General features: G+C 44.4%; 1 protein-coding gene across 3 annotated transcripts in view; it reads right to left on the bottom strand.

Moving 5' to 3' along the window:
- Positions 1 to 4,555: 4,555 nt before the first annotated feature.
- Positions 4,556 to 20,526, bottom strand: part of nbas (NBAS subunit of NRZ tethering complex) — a 155,835-nt gene continuing 139,864 nt past the window's right edge. For 2 of the 3 annotated variants that reach the window (XM_034580814.1, XM_034580813.1), the window contains 3 exons: positions 17,941 to 18,088; positions 16,115 to 16,249; positions 4,556 to 5,634 (listed from right to left, as the gene is read on the bottom strand). In XM_034580814.1, coding sequence (XP_034436705.1) covers positions 5,359 to 5,634; positions 16,115 to 16,249; positions 17,941 to 18,088 — 559 coding nt within the window. In that variant the 3' untranslated portion in view covers positions 4,556 to 5,358. The remainder of the gene's footprint in view (positions 5,635 to 16,114; positions 16,250 to 17,940; positions 18,089 to 20,526) is intronic. The other variant, XR_004613367.1, reaches the window with a different exon arrangement.

Below are 20,526 nucleotides of genomic sequence, written 5' to 3' on the forward strand. Positions count from 1 at the left end.
GAGGTGCTAGACAGACAGTTTCTCCGTAGAGGCAAAGGTCGCAGGTCAAAACCGAGCAAGACAAGATGGATGCAGAATAAAGGCAAAGGGAACAAACGGGGCCTTGGAGGGTAAATGATTTCCCAGGACTCAGAGTGTTGACAGTGTGGAAGGCGTGTGAGGGATTTCCTGCAGTGAAAACACTATTTCTTTCACCTGTTTCATGTTTCCTCTTTCTCTCACTCCTGCACTCTCCACAGCGGAGATAGGGCACAAGTTTAAAGCCTTTTTTTCTCAGAGAAAACTTCCACTAAGAGGAGGAGAGCGTTTGTAAGATCCTGTGTCTCTCACCTTCTGGATGGATCGTGAGGACGGCTCACACCGCCGGCACTGGGGGCATCGTCTGACAGAGGAAGTAAGACACTTTTCGACATTGTGTTTGCTAAACCTGCGACAGTAAGGCGAGGTCGACATTAACAACGTGTCCCCGAGTTGCTCGCAATCTGTCTGAGCACTCGAGAACAAGCAGAACCCTCGAAAAGATCGTCGTCGTTTTTTTTCTAAGGAACAAATGTTTTTGTCGTTAAAAGTTCATCTCACTATTGATCTCCCCTCAAACAGTCGTCAGGTGTGAATGGGACCCGGGGTTCATGTTAAGCAGCATGTGAAGGAGAAACGTGTGAGTGGAGGGGTCTGACTTGACTGCAAAATGAGGCTGGAAGTCAATAAAAGGGAAATTATACTTCAGGTAATTATGAGAGGCAGACGCCCTTTTATCCTCAGCATGGCTTTGTCAGACTGTTTGGTCCGAATATTAGACAAGACGTGATGAGGTGTCTGCAGAAAAAAAAAATATATATATATATATATGAAAAGAGGGCAAAGCTTTTTCAGGAGGATTTGTCGTAAGTCGTAAATGTATTTTAACAGACAAAAACATAAAAAACTCTCAACTCCAAGTAAATCCACACGGGGAGAGAAGGAGAGGCCAAGATGTGGGTTTGCTGATCATTGAGGGAATCATCAATAATCAGTACCTGTCAGTCCAGTGAATCTAAACACTGATGGTTGTGAGAATCTGAGGAACTGATTCATATTTCAGATCTGGAGCTGATTCCCTGATTTGCCCTTTGCATGAGTCCATTCTCCCACTGAGTGATCGTGTGTTGCCTGTTTTTATAAACATCCATCAAAGGCATTAATCACCTGCATCTAGGAGGTAATGTTTTTGTTTGTCTGTCTGCGATTCCTTATAAACCATATTATCCGATTTCCATTAAATGTACAGGAGGTGTGGAGGAAGGAAGAACCCATAACATTCTGGAGTGGATTTTGATTTTTAACATAGCAGGAAGGAGGCTCTCATCTAATATGAGTTCAATATTCCCTCTTCTTTTCAGCTCTGTTACGGTTTCAACCAGTTCCTGAGGAAAAAAAATCCCTTTGGAGGCGAAAACACTTTCTTCGTCAGGCAGTTTCTAGAGACTCTGGGGGCCTGAGGCATCGAAACAAACCGACCTTCCCCAAACCGCCAAGAAACTCAGGAAACCAAACCACATCATTGCAGTCTTCAAATGACTCCATCAGTACCACGCTGCACACAATGCATGCACATGGATAATAGTTAGGTAGTAACGTTTAGTGCAAACCTCCACCACCACCATCCCGGACACTTCCTACACAATCCTCGAAAAAGCTTTTGGCAGGAAGCTGGTGACATGGGGCCCCCGGGGTCTCAGATCATGGTGTCACTGCAGCCTCCTGTACACAGCTGATCACAGTTTTTCAGGGTGTCAGGGTTTAGGGTCAAGGGTCTCACCAAATGGTGACGGGGGCCTGTTCTCATGCCCCTGCACCAAAACACTGGCTGGAGTTGGCGCTGAGAAGTCAAGTGATAGATCTCAATTAAGTAAAACATTGATTGTAGCAGCCTTAAACAGAACAGGGGCTGCGCTGGGAAAACATTTGTGATGAAGCTCCTCACGTTTCATTATTTTCACCCCGAGTGTTTGCTGAGACAACAGCAGCCGAGAATTAAGATGCATGGGCTGTGTGGACGGGCGGTGAGAGGCTGCTTGGCATTGCAGGTGTGTGTGTGTTTTAAACAAACAAGCGGCAGGAACGGTCCCCGGAGTTTATGGGGGTCAGCACTACTAATCAAGACAGGTCGAAACACTCTGCCGGTGAAAACACTGCAGCGCTTATCCACTCGGACCTCGTCCTCCCCTGTCCCCTTTCATCCGTCCCTCTTTTTTCTTCTGTTTTTTTTTGTCTCTCCTGTAAAATCTTCTGACCTCTCGTTCTCGCTGTTCATCAGTATTTAACGCCTCCCTCCTCCTCAGCCAAGCTTTCTACATAGCTCTTTTGCACATTCATAAAATGTTGTGTTAGCCTGACGCTGTAGTTTTTGCTCAATCGTTATCTGAGCTGTACCACTTAGTTACAGCATTAAAACCAAAGGTGTGTGTGTGTGTGTGTGTGTGTGTGTGTGTGTGTGTGTGTGTGTGTGGAGGCTCTAACACTCCAGGATTGATTACAACTAGGCCTGGTGTAATCTTGTTAGTTTGGGACAAAGACTTGATTTCACGCTGGCCAGGACCGAGAGTGGTCTCCTGTTGTAGCTCGAGGGCTCCAACAAATCCGGGGTCGGTTTCCATCGGAGACCAATTTAATTCACTTTGCGGTGTTGATAGGAACTTGTTTGGCACCGGGGGACGCACATCAGTGTATTGTCTGCAAAGTCCAGAATAACTATGAAACATCCGACACTGGCGCGGCGTCTCGTGTGAAAACCTCACAGCCGGAGCCGGTGAAATTGAACCACCAATCTCTGCAGTATTATTTCCTTCTCGTGGTAAAATGTTGACGCTTCCTGAGCTCAGCCGGATCTGCAGAGAGCCCATTTGAAAGCTGTGTATGTTCTTGTGGGCCCCATCACTGACACGAGCATCGTCTCCTTTTTGTCTCGTCATTACTCTCTTGTTCAATGCAGAGCGACCACACGCCCCCCCCCCCCCCCACACCACCTCATCTCTTATGAATGGGCTCGGAAACACAGCAGCTAAATACCTCCGAGCCGCTGCCCTTTAATTTCTGGCCTGTCAGGGATACGAGCCGCTCTGCTCCGGCAGCTGCTCTAAACGCTGCACGCCACCGCGAATTACTGCAGGAATATTTCACAGTGCTGAAATAATCTATTTTCTTATTTTTGGCTGGTGTTAAAACTTTCACAAATGAAAGAAGGGTTAAGCAGGGAGGCAGCACTGGGGCGCTCATGGGGAAAAATGATGAGGAAAAACGCAAACAAAACCAGACTAAATGGAAACTTAGCCGAGCAGGAATGAAAAGAAATGAACTCTTATTTTGTCTGAAAAAAGAAAAGTCTTTGCCAAAGTGAGAGCAGAAATCATTGCGGAGCGAACGCAGTAATTATGGGATTAAGTGCAGCAGCAGAAAGTTAACAAGCAAATGTGGAAACATGATCTGCTTATTACAGCCTGAACAGATTTAAACAGGCCTTGAAGCCATCAGTGCCACAATTCCATACGGTAGCCATCAAGTACAGTTACTGCTTATCTTCGACAAGCTGCATCTGGATAATTAACTCAAGCACGATGCTGCTTCTTTTTTTTTTTTTTAAAGGCCCCTGATAAGTAAATCTAAAAGGCCCTGGAAACATTTTCCCTATGAGCTCATGTAAAGGCCCAATGGGATAAGAAGCTGAGTGAGGATTTATGTTTTCATAGCTTGTCTCCTCCACCTGAAAACAGTTGTATCATCGTAAAATGTGGGATTGAAGCGGACAGCAACTGTTTGTACAGACAACAGGTAATTGATTATTCATGTTGCATTTCACACTTGTAGCCAAATACCAACTCTCCGAACATCTACGTTTTCAAATTGAAACGGGGCCAGCAGAGTTTTCAAACTTCTCTATTTCACCAGTTCTAAAACTCTGTAGTAGTGTGGAGACCATGAAGTGTTTCATCTCATCTACTCAAACCCTGTGTTCTCCCCCCCACTCTTCATTAACATCATGTTTCTATTTGATAGGCAGGTTCACTATTTGTGCACAGACTAAACACAACTGGCGGCTCTGGGGAGCTGCAGTCAGCACCACCCTATGTCTCATTTTCAACCTGGTCTTAAAAAACGCGTAGACAAACAAGATCAATTAGACACTTTCATTTTTGTTTCTCCCCCAATTCCTTTCCTGCATATAATTTCACCAGAACCGTCATCAGTTTAAAGAGCCGGAAAGAAGAAACAATGTATAAATGATTTGGGCGACAGCAGATGTTGACGTGTAGGTGAAAGCACTTGGTTGTTCCAAAGCCTACAAGGAGACGTGTGTGTGCTGACGAGAGGAAACACTTTGCGGAACTGCTCGGGAACGATTGTGGAACAAAACAAGAGCATTCCAGGGCCAAGCTGAGACACACATGATCAGAGGGCTGTAATTTCCCTGGAACAATGTAAAATTGCTGTAATTATAATGTGAACGATTTGAGTGCATTCAAAATGAGATGGAACTCATTCATTAAAAAGAGAAGTAAAAGACGCAGATTCACAGAAATCCATTAACAGTGTTCATTTTAACACAATTGTGTTCGACCAATACAATTATAATAAAAAAAGAAAAGTGACACAATTAACATCAAATCACAGCTCAGTCTCATGTTATGATTTGTCTTTATTTCAGCTCTGAATGGTGGAACAGACTAAAATCTTATAGCAAAACAAGCTGACAGCATCACTGCATGCGTAAACACACACAAATACTATTAGTCCGCATCATCATTAGCGCAACATGTAAGCGACGGGGTGTCTGCGCTTGTGTACAATATTTGTGCGTTTGCACAGCCGGGCGCGGGGCAGCTGCGGGGCTAATTTGTTTAGCAGGAATTAATTAGACATTATTAGGGGGAAAACAATGGAGCAGAGGCAGGGTGTTTAACGATGGGACGTCAAAGAGGCAAACCTGTCACAGAACAATAGGTTAATATCCACCCACTGTTTCCACGGCTACTGCTCAATTACCCCACCACGCAATCGGATGCAGCGCATGCACGCATTGGACGTATGCAACAGAAAAACGCACGAGGTTTGTGTGTTTATGAATGTGTGTGTGTCTTTAATCGAGCGGATGTTTCACTATTAAAGGTATCTGGTCTAATACCTTGAGGGCGGATGCTGCTGCAGCTGCTCACACGTCCTCAGTTGATGAACCCTCAGAGGTACAGCTTCATATCGCTTCTATTCTCCACTCAGGCTCATTTCTTCAGACGCCATCCTGCTCTTCCGCCCTAAATCTGTTTCATCACCGTGGTCTGTGGCCGTGGTCCAAACTGCCCCCCCACCTCCCGCTGCACTCTCCCCTCACAGCCACTTCCGGAGAACAGCCAATGCAGAGTTGAAGGTGAACTGGCCCTGGTGTGTCCCGCGGTGAGCCAGCAGCAGGGAGCCCGCCTCCGGCCTGTGGCCCGCCGCCATCAGCTCAGCTGCAGCCTTCTCCACGTCCCAGCCCCCCTCCTGCTGGTGGGACAGCATGTGGGAGCTGAGCAGGGGGTACAGGGCCGAGGAGACGCAGCCCACCAGGAGCCCGGCGTCCAGGAGCAGCGACAGGAGCTCGGCATCGCTGGAGGAAGCTGTCTCCTGGAAGGATAAGAGGAGACACGTGGTGACAGAGTCAGGAGAGATTTTTACTTTTTAAGTGTGATTGCCTTTTTTCATCACTGAGAAGAACATGTGCCAAGAAAAAGCTCCAGAAGTTTTACAAAGCAACAGGCAGCCGGTCTCTCCACGGTGACCAGCAGTCAGACAGCAGATCTTTTTAAGCCGTTTTCAGACGTGAACTCCAGGTCCGGACATTTTCCAGACTTTGTCTTTCACATATGAAGACGGCAGCAGGAGGTGACACCACCTAGGTATAGATCATGCAGGAGGCAGGACACGACGAATAAATCCTGCTGTCAATACAACAGTCAATAGCTCTTGAATCTTATATTTCCAAGTTAACATCTTCGTCTGCAGCTTTAATGTGGATGTCACCTCTTTTTCATCCTAAGATATAGAAACTCTTTTTTGGTTTTAATTAGATTTGCACCTCGAGTGTTTGAAACATCATCAACTTCATCACTCCCTTGCTGTGAATATTCTGGACATTTTTCCAATGTATTTTCAGATGAGCTCATACTGACATTCTCCAAATATTCCAGAAAGAGGCTCACAGGAAAAGAAACTGATTTGGACATTTCAGGAAATTGTCTGAAAGCAGCTTTAGTGGCTGATGACACAATGAAAATGGCTCCTAGATGTATGTGATTTTCACGCCACAGTGATCTGTAGCAACATGTTACTGTCGCCTCCTCCTGCAGTGGCAGTATTATCAGTCTGTTTGCGGTTACAACGTTACACGCCTGAAGAAACCTGATGAGGCCACAGTGTCAGGTCACATCCTGTTTGACCTTGTGGGCCACCACCATCATTCCCATGGCATGTGCCCTAGCACACACTTAAATGCCGTTGGGGCAGAGTGTCAGGGTTTAAAGGCCGTGACTCCGTCTCTGTGACTTTCTCCTGTTTGCAGTCTCCATTATTAAGCTTGAACTTTACACAACTTTACACTTCATGTGAACACACACACACACAAACTCACACAGACAACGGTGAGTCCCTCTCGGGGTATATCTGGAGCTGAGGCAGATCAATTATAAATGTAGAGCTGAAGAGAGCTGAATGAATTTCTCTCTCAACTCAACTCTCAAACCTCATGTCTGCGTCTGCCTCGCTCCATTTCTGGCTCCTTGAAGGACGATTCACCCTTAAAAACATAAACCCCTTGAAAAAGCATCACTTCCCTCGTGATGATCGGACCTGAGCGGCTCACGTGAGCGATGAGAGACATTCAACTGTTGTCATTGGCAATGACATCGTCCTCTGATGGAGTTACAGATCATATAAAAAAAACCTCTCACATCGTAGTAATACAAGCAGAGCAAATTATCGCTGCGTCCCAAGATTCATAGTTTCCGTAGGATTTTAATGGAATTCCCATTTTAATAAAGATTCATAGAGGCTTTGGCAAGAGGATGAAAATGAGACGGAGGGGTTGACACATAACACTTAAAAAGATACAGTACGGTATGTCGTGCGTGACTAATAATTTAATTTCACACTAACACTGGGAGACGGATCCAGATGAATCATGACAAGCTGGGGGAAGGGAGGAGGAAGCCGCGGAGAGAGAGACAGACAGAAATTTCGAGGAAGAGGTGGATGAGGAGGTCGTCCGGTTATAATGAGAATTAAGGGGGGGAAAGAGAGATGAGACACACCGGAGGGCTTAGGAATGTGGAAAATGTATGACGGGGGTTGAAAGACGGAGGGAGCGAGCTGGAGAGGAGGAAGGCAGACAGGCGCTGAAAGCTTCAGATACATACATTTTTAAGTGCACCAACTGCTTCCAAGAATGAAACGCAACCTCGAACCAGGAAGAGGCACTTCAAAACAACTTAACAGCTCCAGCTTCAAACTTCGGATTCTGGAGCCGCAGCAGAACAAATGTTCCACGTGGAAGTTGTGCAGCTGCAGTGAACACTGATATTTCTTTGAGCTCAGTATCACACACGGACGATTTTAAACCTGACGGGTAAAGGAGCAAGTCATGTACATCTCTCAGTGTGGGGGCAATATTTTCCAATAATTGAATGTTTCCAGATGTGCCACCAAGACTCGTGTGATATTTTTCACACAACCAAGAAATCTGGTTTTGGCAGTCACTCCGATCAGTTGTAATGCAGTTTAAGCCGACAGGTTTGAGGTAAAGTGACAGCATCAGTAAGTAACAGTTTACTTTTACAGATCTCAGCTATAAACTGGTGAATGCAATGTTTTCAGCACCAATAAAAATGACGGTCAGAACCAAACCAAAGGTCCAGAGCTATCAGCTGTGTGAGGCTAGCAAGCTCAATATTTACCACATTAAACAATTTGAGTTCTAAAAATAAATATGCATGGCAGTCCATTAACAAGATATTGCGTATTTTCAGTTGGACCATCTCCAGAACCACCTGCTAAAACAAAAACGACAAAGAATTTCTATTTTCAAAAGTAGCATTATACTTAAATGTTTCTATTTTCTTTAAAGTGATGTTCCTGTGCCCTTTGAGGCTGTTAGTGTTAAAGGCTACAAATACATATGACTTGATTTGATCTGAGAGCAATGCTACATCACTGATATCACCTGCAGGCAGTGTTGTGCATGAACATGTTCAAAGTTGGAGTTTACACACCTACACACAGTTCAATTTGGGAACTGTGAACTTAGTTAATTTTCATCTGTATGAACTGAACTTCGAACTAGTTCTTTTTAAGTGTGAACTGGCACAGCGCTGCCTGCAGGTGTGTGTGTGTAATGAGAGCTCACACCTCCAGAACACACATGGATCTGCATGGCACATCAGGTGGTATCAGGTGGATTCCGAAAGTGAGACGCAGAGCATATTCATGGCACTCTGACTGAAATGTGCCACGGTATCAAACATCAGGATGTGGAACGGCAGGCGCCTGAGTCGTGAAGGCCTCAGATATCACACCTGTAACACTGCCGAGCGACCAGTTTAGAAAATATCTACATACGAAATGAATGATCACACGCAGAGAGTTCGGGCTGCAGGAAATATTTTTCAGATTCGGGGGACGAGGATCGAGTCTTGTTGCCGTGCACTGTGGCCAATTTCTGGACAGGAATAGGCACATATTGTAAACACAAACACACAATCACACACACACATTGACACACAAACACACACACACACACTGACACACACTCCAAAACACCCGCTATCTCTAAATACACACATACACCGTCTTTCCTCGTCCATTATGGAAGAGAGAAAATCACCAGCCCAGGCCTGGTTCTGCACACACACTGACACCCTGACACACGCACGTACGGCAGCCAGGCTATTACAGTTTGACGGTGTCAAGACAGACAGCAGATTTGAGTCAGTCAGATTGACAGTGGAGCCGAAAATAGATGTGAAGGCACGGCAGGGCGATGGAGGGATGGAGGGGAATGTTGATATCAGAGTGGAGCAGATATGTCCTTGTTACAGTAGGAGCGCCGCATTTCAGGCGCCGCTGTTCCTCCTGCAGCGTTCACACATTCTGCGAGCAGGAAATAAACGGTAGACTGCTGAGAACAGGGACAAAGTTCAGAGGATCCCTGCCTACACATGCAGCCTGTCATGAAACGAAAAATGCTCTAATCACCGTTTCATCTGTTAAATATTTTTGTAGACATCGCATGAGACATTTTCCTGCCTCCCTCCGCTGAAGAAAACACTCAAGAACGATATTTATTAATTGAATAACTAAATTGCATTAATTAGCATTGTGATGCTTTCACCAAAGTGATGGGTGATAATTCAATATGTTCATTTCCCCTCTTTCAGTGCAATCAAATTATCAAAATCTAATCATACCATGCCATTGGTTTTGTAAATTGCTGCTGTCAAAATGAATGATTCTTAACAGGCTGTAATTAAATAAATAATTCTGAAAAAAAAAAAAAATACTTTGCAGAAAGTTGGAAAAGAAAATTCAATACCACTCTCATATCCATCCATTAAATATGCAGCGACTGCCGGAACACGATTGGCTTATCTTGACGAACAGACTGGAAACAAGGGAAAACAGTTAGCTTGTCTCTGTCCGGCAGCAACAAGAGCTGTGCAGCAGCACCTCACTCATTAATATGGTTCAACAGGTTTTACCAAATATATACAAAAACTGAAGTAAAAAAAAAAGATACATTTTAGTTTTAAGGCTAGCAGTCTCTTTTCTGCTAGAGTATTTGCGCTATGCGAAGCTATAAATCTCTAATTATACATCTCCTCAGCAAGCTCTCAATAACAACAAATTTAGATTTCATCCTTTAATTCAAATAAAAGTATTTTTTTTTCTGTCCACGTTATGTTTTCAGTGCTGTTTGTTACATTACATAAAAACTACAGAACTGATTTCAGTTAAACTTTCTCACTTTATGGACGGGCGGGGCATTGGGCCATTCACTTTTGGAGCATATTGGTGTAAGAGAGCGGATCCAGGAATCTTTTTCACTCGCTTTAAGATTGCAAGATGAGATATTTTGGTGCGGATATGGATCAAGGGGCAGATGCAGGATTTTGTTTTCATTTGCTTTAACATTGCATTAAAAAATCCCCAAAAAATGACATTTACAGGACTGATATTTATGAGTCTGTGCAGTTTTGTGCAGATCCAAATAAAAATCTGGATCTAGTGTATTTAAATGTGGTTTCACAAGGTGACGGTTGGGCAATTCCCATTTTAAATGTGTTTTGCCAAAGTTATTAATAAGAAATTTTACTTTTTAGTTGCATCACAACTGCTTCCAACTTTCACTTATACGTCACAAGGTTTTCAAGGCGAGCTATGATTTGCTCCAATCCAACACAGATGAAAACAACATTGACATGCTTCTGTCATCCAATGCATGTACACGCAGCTCAGCTTCATTTGGCAAAGTTGGTAGTGAAGTGTGTATTATTTTGGTTTGTTTCCTAATGGGAGTCAGTGACAGATGTTGACAGATGCTGCTTTGACTTGTGGTCCGCTAATGTCTGAATGTAGACGTGGGGTTGGGGGGGCTGTAGCGTGCTGTCCGGGGACACCTCAGCAGTGTGAACCTTGTGCTCGAGTTGATGTCGATGTCATGTAAAAAGCGGTTCTGACACAACCTCCAAGTCGACTCTGCAGCTCACCGTCCCATCTGCTCTAACAAACCTGTACATCCGTCTGCGCTGCTTCACACCTCCAGTGAATCCTCCCTCCTCATCCCTCCTTCTCTCCGAGTTTTTGAGTTTCCTTTCGCAAAGAGTTCAGCGCAAATAGAATCTGATTGAGGGAGGAATACATCCATCATGCCTTGCTTTCTCTCACTGAAAGGTCAACGGCTCGGAGAACATGAAAACCTGTCCTGGGGTGTATGTATTTTTGTGTGTGTGTCAGGTTAAAAGCCCCTTCAGGTCTCCTCTAAAGGTTCAAACAACACGTTGTCTTGGCTTTTCAGTGGAGCGAAAACAAGAGGCATCTTCTGCCTTCGTATGTGTGTGTGTGTGTGTGTGCGCTCTCGCAGCTGGCGTGTGCTGTGAGTGGATGAACAAACACTCAGCATGACAAGAGAACTGACACATCAAACTGAAGCCATACGATGTCCAACCCCCCCCCCCCCCGCTCTCTTGTTATTACCTTCTCATTTCTTGCTGCCTCGCCCGTTGAAAGACAGACAAGGTTGTATTTCCTTCTTGTTTTCAGTGACCGCTAAATATTGCCTGATTGGCCTGGTCAATCTTTCACACGCGTGTTTTCTGTTCTCGCCCTGCACGTCTCTCATCTCGTGTGTACGTCTTTCTCCGCTCTCGCTCTCCCTCCGTGATCTAAACCCCGGCTGAGAGACTAATTGGAATTACTATGCACGTACATTACTTAATACATAATTCATGGCCAAGCCTTCTTTTATCATTTAAATCATAAAGCTTCTTTGGAATGCCAGACAACACATAACTATCTCCTTTCCTCCTCCTCTCACCCTTTTCTCTCCTCCTCCCGGGATCTTTTTGTCCCTCATCCCTCCATCCTAACTGTCCCTAGGCTTTAGTGGTGCACACACACACACACACACACAACACCAAACAGTCCTTGCTTACAGCACGACATGATCGAAAGTGACAGAAGAAGAGGCAGTGAAGCCAAAAAATAAAAATAAAAGTGGGCTGTGACGCACACGAGGAAACACACAGACACACACACACACACACACATAACAAGCAGTGAGCAAATCAAGGATCAACGCGCTGAGTTGCAAGCAAACACAGCGAGATTAACAGGTCCAATATGGCACCAAAGCTGTAAACAAGCCCACTTAAACAAGCAATTAGACACATAATCACTCAATCAAACACGCGCGCACACACAGACACACACACACAGGCCTGTGGTCTTCACTTCAGCGGGCAAATAGACAAGGTGTTTGTCTGAGAGGCCTTGAAGTGGTTTTAACCCGATTACACACTCGCACACAAGGACACGAGCATTTAAAAAACTAGTGATAAAAACAGAACCCGACAAGGACGAAGAAAAAAAGCAGTTGAATAATGAACCAACAGATCCATAAACAACATAAATAGCTATTGTAACAAGACATGGCAACTCTGATAAGGTTTGGCTCTTCCCACACGTCACAGTGAGGAAGATGGTGTCCTTTCTCCCCCCAAAACTAAAAAAAGCACAGGAGCAAAACTTGTGCTTTTCTCAGGATCTCAGGATCTGGAGAACATTGCGTCTGTCTCTGCAATTTCAAAGGTGCAGATAAATACCTTACTTCCTACAGTCCACTGGTGTTCTTAGGTGGGGAGTTGCCAAATGATTGACATTAAGAAGGGGAATACATCTTGGGTGCAGGTTCGAGTGTGGATACCTGACCTGAGCAGGGATGGAACAAACTTTTAAAAAAATGATATACTGGTTTAGGTTGGTTTGAATCACGTTGGCTGGGCTATCTACTTGATTTTTTACACTGCATGTGCCTGTAATCCGGCAAAACATCAGGTTTGGGTCGGCTTCAGTTCGTTTCCTCTCAGACTCGGACAAGCTCAGAAAGAAAATTGCAGCCTTGCACTCTTGCACAGATGGCGGCACAATTTCCATGTTGCTTGACAACCGGGGGAATACAAAAGAAATGAAAACATGTATTTTGGTGGGCGACAGTAGTGATGACATGTTACAATTGGTATTTACAGCAAGCGCAAAATGGAGGTGTGTGATTTTAGACAACACGACACCGTAGGAATTCATGCACTTTGAAACCGAGTACACAGTGAACCAACTGTGAGGGTAGTGACTAAAGTATCCACTTTGAGAAGCAGCACATGTTGGCTACATGGATCATCCTCTTCTGGGGACGCTGGCTATTTGCATGAGACATGAAGCTTGAGCCACAGTCTTGTATTATGTTTGTAGCCATAAAATTCATATTTTAAACTTCTCATTATAAAATGAGTGAGATGGTAACTTTAAAAGGCCAATCAGAAAAGGCGCTTTCAACCGATTCATATGTTAGCTATAGCTACAAATGACAGCCATGCTTTCCCCTGCTTATAGTAAGTCCTTAGGCAAATACTGCCACAACATTGCATTTACAGCATGTATGTTTGCACATGCAGCAGGACCTATAGTATATATGCTGTAAAATGCACTGACAGCTCATTTATATTGGCAGGACGGCTTTTATCAGGCCTACACCTCTGTCTCCCATTACTCAGGCAGGTGTTAACCCCCGACTCCCTGACTCCCTGCCTCCCCCCTGCTCCTCCACAGGCCCATTCATCTTTGCCAATGAGGAGGAAAGCGAAAAAAGGGAGGACAGGGAGAAATGATGGAGGTAGGGACTTTGTGGAAAGACATGGGTGCTTTCTGCTTCCAGTGAAAGGAAATAAAAGCCTATGCACACCTGTACTGTATTTACCTTTATCATTAAGAACAATACAAACTATTTTTCCATTATTTGCTCTCTACACCACTACCTTTCAAATCACCTCAGCTAGTCCTACTTCTTTCTGTCTTTCTATTTTTCCTCCACCCACAGTGGTCCACGCTAACAGAGCTGGTCATACCTACTAACCTCATGTAGCAGCGAATCAAGACGCAGTAAACACACAGCCAAATAAATTATTTTTCTTTCATCTACTTCTTATACCCCCCTACAATCCTGTAACACCGTTTTAATTAAAAACTAATCTTCAGAATTAATCTGGTTTTTTTTTTCCAGTCGTAATCTCAGGGGCATCTCCTCCATGCAAAAAACTAAAATGCGTGGAGACTGAGGAAAACAATGTGCACAGTAGTCTGTGACTTCAGATACACTGCACAGGCACCAAGGAGAATACACACGCACACACACACACACACTCACACAGGGTGCTTGAAGATAAGGCCTGTCATTCACTCAGACTGACATGTTATTTTCACGTACTTAATGAAGAGCGCAAGAGTTTATAAATTTATGGTGCATTGTGGGCAAAAATCAACCTCAGGCTTGTCAATGTAGACGTGAAGAGGCAGGTAAATAAATTAAGAGCGGCATTAAGGGACCTTTCATGGAATTTTTTTTTCTTCATACATTTTCACTGCACCCCTGAAGTTCTTTATGCTTTATAGTCCTAAAAGTATCAAGCCCCAAAATGAAATGCTTATGGGATTGAATAAGAACATTCAGGTCACACTTGAGCTTTCTCATGCACACACAGTGAATTCCTGATCAACTATGATGAATCGCAGCAGACAATTGATGGATATGTGGATGGTGTCCTGGTTACAGCTCACAATCCGTGTCCTGAATTGACTTATTGGAGAGAAAATGTTGGCCCGACGTCCCTAAATGTTGTCAAATTGGGTGAACAGCTCCTTTAAAATAGGCTCAGGCATTCAGAAACACTATGCTTAAAAACACATTACTCTCAAAATGAAGTAGATGTAAACACACCTTGGCAAACGCACTCCCACTCAGCCAAAGAGAAACTCACACAATTGAGGAAACGCACTCATAGACAAATGCACACTAGATGCATGCAGCTCCACAGCGAGCGCCAAGCCAACACATTATCAGATGTATTAGATGTGAGACGATTTCTCTCTGTCTCTCTTGATGCTATCTGCGGAGGAACAGTGTTCTGTGTTGCTCCGAACACGCCCCTGCTCATTCAGCTCTGAGGTGGCGGAGGTAAGATTATTTCTCCAAGAAGCGTGACACCCTACCCGTCTCACAGCGTTCATATAACCCTGCTCTGTCACTCCCCGATTCATCTCCTGTGTCTCCAGTCTGGCTCTGCTCCGTCCTCTCCACCTCAGCCTAGGTCACTTCTACATTCTCATACATTTGTGACCCCCGCTTCTCATCCCACGCCTTTCGCGCCTCCATTTGATTTTGTCTTCCCACATCCAAATTACATATCCTTTCTCTTATACCACCTTCAACCCCCTGCCTCCCTCAGCCCCCCCTCTCCTCTCTCTAAGAGCGTGAGCGTGTGGCTCAGGTGGACCAATACACATAGGAGCCCTAACGTTTCATTTAATAGGGTTTCTGTCACTTAATAGTGAGGCACTCTCTTATCTGATCTGGGAACAATGAGAGGGTCTGAGAGGCCTACTTTGTGATGGTAGCTTATCTGATCTGGAAACAGTGGAGAGTGGGCCCACACAGTCTCAAACGATTACTCTTTTATCTGGCTGTGGCTTCCCATGACTAGAGGACAGTTAGCAAAAGGATGAAGGTGGGGTTTTTCAATATAAGGAATCTTTCAGAGTACTTCCTTTTTTATCTTACAGCAGTTAAGTTGCTCTACAATTTTTACCTCAGCCAAGGACGTTATGTGTTAGTCTGTTAGTTAGCCAGATGTAACAAAAACTACTGAACCAATTCAATGAAATATTGTGGCCCAAGGAGGAAACCATTAAATTATGGAGCAGATCCGAATAAATGGTTAGATCAAGGAAATATTTTCCCTTTCTTAGCAGCATTTCCAATCAAATTAGGTCAATCTATGGCGGTAGTGGGGGTGCACACGCTCGAACATTGCTCTCCCGTGTCATTGAGTGACAGGTACACAGACTAAAGAGCGAAAGAGAAGTTGCTGCTTGAGAGAGAACTGCATTGACTGCGTAGACAGAAACAACTTTATGGACAATAGTGCCACCAAGTTAGCAACTCTGTTATTATGAAAAGTGTAAAAACAATTGGTTTATTAAAGACACTGTTTTGTGACAAACTATAATAGGTCAGGCAGCCACAGTGTAGATAATTGATGGTAAACACTGCTTTGATATGGCAAGATAGGGAATTAGCCTTGGCAGGTATGTTCTCATCAGTCATGTTGGGCTCTGAGAAGTTGTGATGTTTTAGGGATACATATTTATTTATTAAGACATTTTTCATATATTAATTGGTGGAAACAATCACAACAAAATGTATCCATTTATGATTTTTTCAATCCAAAATGGAGTGGGCTTGTTTATCTGAATATGTGCAAGACAAAACCTTTACAACAACACTTACTGGTGTCATGCTGTTGATCTGATCCAGAGTCAGCTGCAGCAGTTCCTCATCACCGGTTTCAGCCATCAGCTTGAGCGCGGGTTGCTGCAGGCTCGGCTGGTTCTGGAGCAGCAGGGTGGCTATGTGTCTGATGCACTGGAGAGGAGGAGGAAGAGAGGGACAGAGAGGAGGAGGAGGAGGGATGGATAGATGCACAGATGAATGGAAAAGCAGCAGGAGAGAGATAAAAGCAAAAGTGTGATGAAAATAGGGAAATGTAATCAGAAGACGGAAAGAACAAAAGGGGAGAGAGGGAGACAGAGAGAAGAAAGTAGGCGAGGAACAGTGGAGGTTAATCGATGTGTATATACTGTACAGACACACAGCCACATAATGCTTTTAAAAGGATTTACACACAAACAGGCGCACACAGTCCTGTTGCAGTCCCATCCTTTAATATATGGATATCACAATGCAATCTGACTCCCCCATGCTCTGGCGGTTTCATTCCAGCAGATTCAAATTAAAGCTCTTCAGAAGAGAGTAAAAGGCCTCCTTCTCCACCTCCCACCCCCGTCCCACACTAATATCCGACGGCCAGGCAGACGCTAGCCTATTCACACTGAATAGCATTTACGCTAAACTAATATCACAGTCAGCTGGAGCTATACATACAGAATGGCATTAGGCTTACCACTGCCATGGTGCTCAGCAGGGCGTGAATAGCATTAGGGGCTGTCAAGATATCAAAGAGCGGCTAGTGCCTATGGTACATCGCAGAAAGCACTGAGCTGATGCTAACACGCTGCTGTGGGTTACATGCTTAATAGCTTTAGGCTCATGTATTAAGATACTGGTAAAACGGCGGCGCTGCACCGAGGTTACACTGAATGCAAACAGGCAGACTCCTGTATTTTGATGACACGCTGGTTAATGTGTTGAAGCCACATTGCATCACGTCTCACTGCATCGAAACAAATTTTGGGCCTCGTGAAGGAACATGTTCATATTGTTATTCAAAATTTCTCTTACATTGTTTGTACAGTGAGTTTGTACGAACATGACGCGTCAGATTCAACAATCGCTTCTAACTTCAGAAAAAATCTGTAAATGATGTGTTTTAAACACGATAGTGAGTTCAGAGATTGAAGTCCTGATTTCAGAGATCCAGTTAGGAAATGCTACACCACGGGGCGCAGTGTGACTTCAGGAGGTTAGGGTTATATCATGCCATAATAGGTGATGTTACACTGGCATGTTGGGGCTGGATCAGGCAATGGAACACCTTCATCCATGGCAATATTACACCCTACGCAGCTTGATATAATAATTTCACATGCTGTCCCTGGCATGTAGAGCAGCCAAAAGAGTCAGGACACATGATCTTGACACCACTAACCGAGCACTCATGGTGCGAGCGCACGTATGACGCACACTCCTCTTGTCTGTAGGTTGACTTGGTGTCATGAGTTTAAATATAACATCAGCCATGAATGAATTTTAGGTAAATTATCTGAAAATAGCTTCGTGGCGAGAATTGAGTCCAGCCAGCCGTAAGCGCTGTGTGCAAGACGCATGTCAAGTGAGACATTTAACAGCAACATTGAAAAATCTTTGAATTGTTTAACAAATCAATGGTGACGTAATTATGAGGTGTAATTCATATATTTATATTTACTTATAATTGTTCAAAAAGTAATGAAATATACAATCTATTAATGGTTGTATATTCTGAATCACACACAACAAATCTGTTTTATGAGAGCGGTTCTTCTATGAGGCCGATTGTTTCTTCCTTTCGTGAATATTTTGAAGAGTATATGTTCTAGTGTCTGTGTTCTGATTACCTGAACAGGGGGCTTGTGCTTGGTGTTGTAGAGAGTCCGCACCATGGCGACTATTTGCTGACCCAGATCCAGTTTGACCTCTGACCCCTGGCAGCGGGTCAGCAGGGCCGAGGTCAGCACAACCCAGGGGTTACGCTCCGACTCTGACCTGGAGACACAGAGCAGGACCGAGCAGTGAGTATGAAAGTGTGAAGACGTCTTCTTCGGTGAACAAAGGGTTTAAAAGTAAGCATGTGACAGACTGACTTCTTTCAGGAATATACAGTATATAGTCAAATCAATTTCGCTACATGTAGAAATCTAATTAAGTTGTTTAATTAAATCTCTGCAGTCCTCTGTCACCTGGTGTTAATCATTACATTTCATTTAGCTGACGCTTTTATCCAAAGCGACTTTCAATAATTGCATTTAACCATTAGTACAAACCCAGAACAACAAGAATCAAGTAAGTACAATTTGCTTCAAAAAAGCCAAACTACAAGTGCTACATGTAAGTGCCATATAAGTGCAACTAAACTGATTTTTTTAATTATTATTTTTTTATTAACCAAGGTGTAGTTTAAAGAGTCTTTAGTCTGCTGCAGAAGATGTGTAGACTTTTTGCTGTCCTGATGTCAATGGGGAGCTCGTTCCAATATTTAAGAGACAGGACATCAAACAGGTTGAAGACCAGTCGAGCTGCTGCATTCTGGATGAGCTGCTGAGGTCGGATGGCACTAGCAGGCAGACCAGCCAGGAGGGAGCTGCAGTAGTCTAGGCGTGAGATGACAAGAACCTGGGCCAGAACCTGTGCCGTGCTGAGTGAGAATCATCTCCTGATGTTGTGCAGCATGTATCTACACGAACGGGTTGTTGTAGTTATGATGACAGTAAGAGAGAGTTGACTGTCGAGTGTCACACCCAGGTTCCTAGCAGTCTAGGTGGGGTCTACCATAGAGTTGTCAATGGTAATAGTCAGGTCATGGGTAGGACAGCCTAATCCTGTTCGACAATGAACAGGTTACAGCAGCTCACTTCTGCATGTGCCCCATACTGCATTCAAATGTACATTATGAATAATAAAAATACAACAGCCACAGAAGAATAACATCAACCCATCAAATCACTGGCTGACATGAAAGCAGACAGAATTATCAAGAGGTTTCCAGACGATCTAATGAATTCTGACGTTGACATGTAAGCCAGGAGGAAAGATGTTTGACCATAAAACTCCTGCAGTTAATATTAAACGACTACACGCTGCATTTTCTCCGTCTCGGCGAGAACACCGGGGAGCAGCTGCCAGCGGTGAGGAGTGTCACTTTGTTTACACACTCCTTTATGAGCTCTTCCAGACCTCTGCCGAAGCCTCCTGAGTCACAGATTAACTCGCACCAAGGACCGCGAGAACCCCAGGGATACAAAGGAGGCACGACCCCCACACACTTTATGTGTACACATCAGTAATGGGTGGAAAGAAAATAAGGAAACCAGAGAATGATTCATTATCTGGTCATTAGATCTTGGTTGTTTTATCAGCATTATAATTAGCATGGCGAGAAGTCAGCCCCTATATGTGCTGTCTAACATTAATGTTAGCAGTTATGGAGGTTGCACTTGTTAATCCAAAGCCACGGTCTTATTATATCTGTGGGAAATCCTCATTTTCGAGCTTCAGCGAGGCTCTAAATATTCATAGAATGTAAGATTTAAGATTTAGAACAGCGCCGTCACTCGTCTATCAGAGACAAGCAGCACAGAGACACTGTGAAGGGAGGGAACATGCGTCCAGTGGTCCGAAAATGTGCGTCAGTATGCTGGCACATGTAGTGTACTGATGTGATCAACATGACTAGCAGGGAATTCAATATTTAACAGATGGAGGAGGTTGGAGAGGAGAGGAGAGGAGGATCTGAATTGAACTTAACGTGTGCTTTGTGCTCACACTATTGATGTAAACGGTGATAAATCCTTGGTGATATGATCAGAAATTCCAAAGCGGTGGATGTCTGATGGCCTAGATAGGCGTGATCGAAGGACGATGCCCTGTGGTAAGATTCTAAGTGTTTGATAGAGAGATAGAGATAGAGAGAGAGAGAGAGAGAGAGAGAGAGAGAGAGAGAGAGACAGCAGGGGTCCTGTGAGTGTCTGTCAGTAGAAAAGCCAGCTCTCCACGCAGCCATGTCTCATCCTGACAAGCCGCTTCACCTTCCGATGATGCGGCCACAGGAGCAAACAGAGTCCAGTTGCACTCGCTGGCAAACGGCCGCCTCCTGGGCTTTTATCCGGAGGGGTGGGGTGGGGGGGTGGGGGTACAGCTGAATGCGCTGGGTGTCTGCGCGCTCGCCAAAATCTGTCACAGGGTGCAGTGTGAGTCATAGCCAGCCCCCAATGCGTGCTTTGAATCATGACTCAATTTATGCAGACTAAAGGATAAGCTTTTGAGATGCAACGCTCAGTATAGCTCCCAAAACAGCCTCTTGTAGTCTTACTGGAACAAAGCCCCCTTCTACACACACACACACACACACACACACACACACACAAGTGCTGAGTCAGACAAGTGGTAAAGGTTAACCATGTAAGAGATAACGCCCTCAAGTCTCC

This window comes from Hippoglossus hippoglossus, chromosome 24, assembly GCF_009819705.1.
Source record: "Hippoglossus hippoglossus isolate fHipHip1 chromosome 24, fHipHip1.pri, whole genome shotgun sequence".
In the NCBI taxonomy this organism is placed as follows: Eukaryota; Metazoa; Chordata; class Actinopteri; order Pleuronectiformes; family Pleuronectidae; genus Hippoglossus; species Hippoglossus hippoglossus.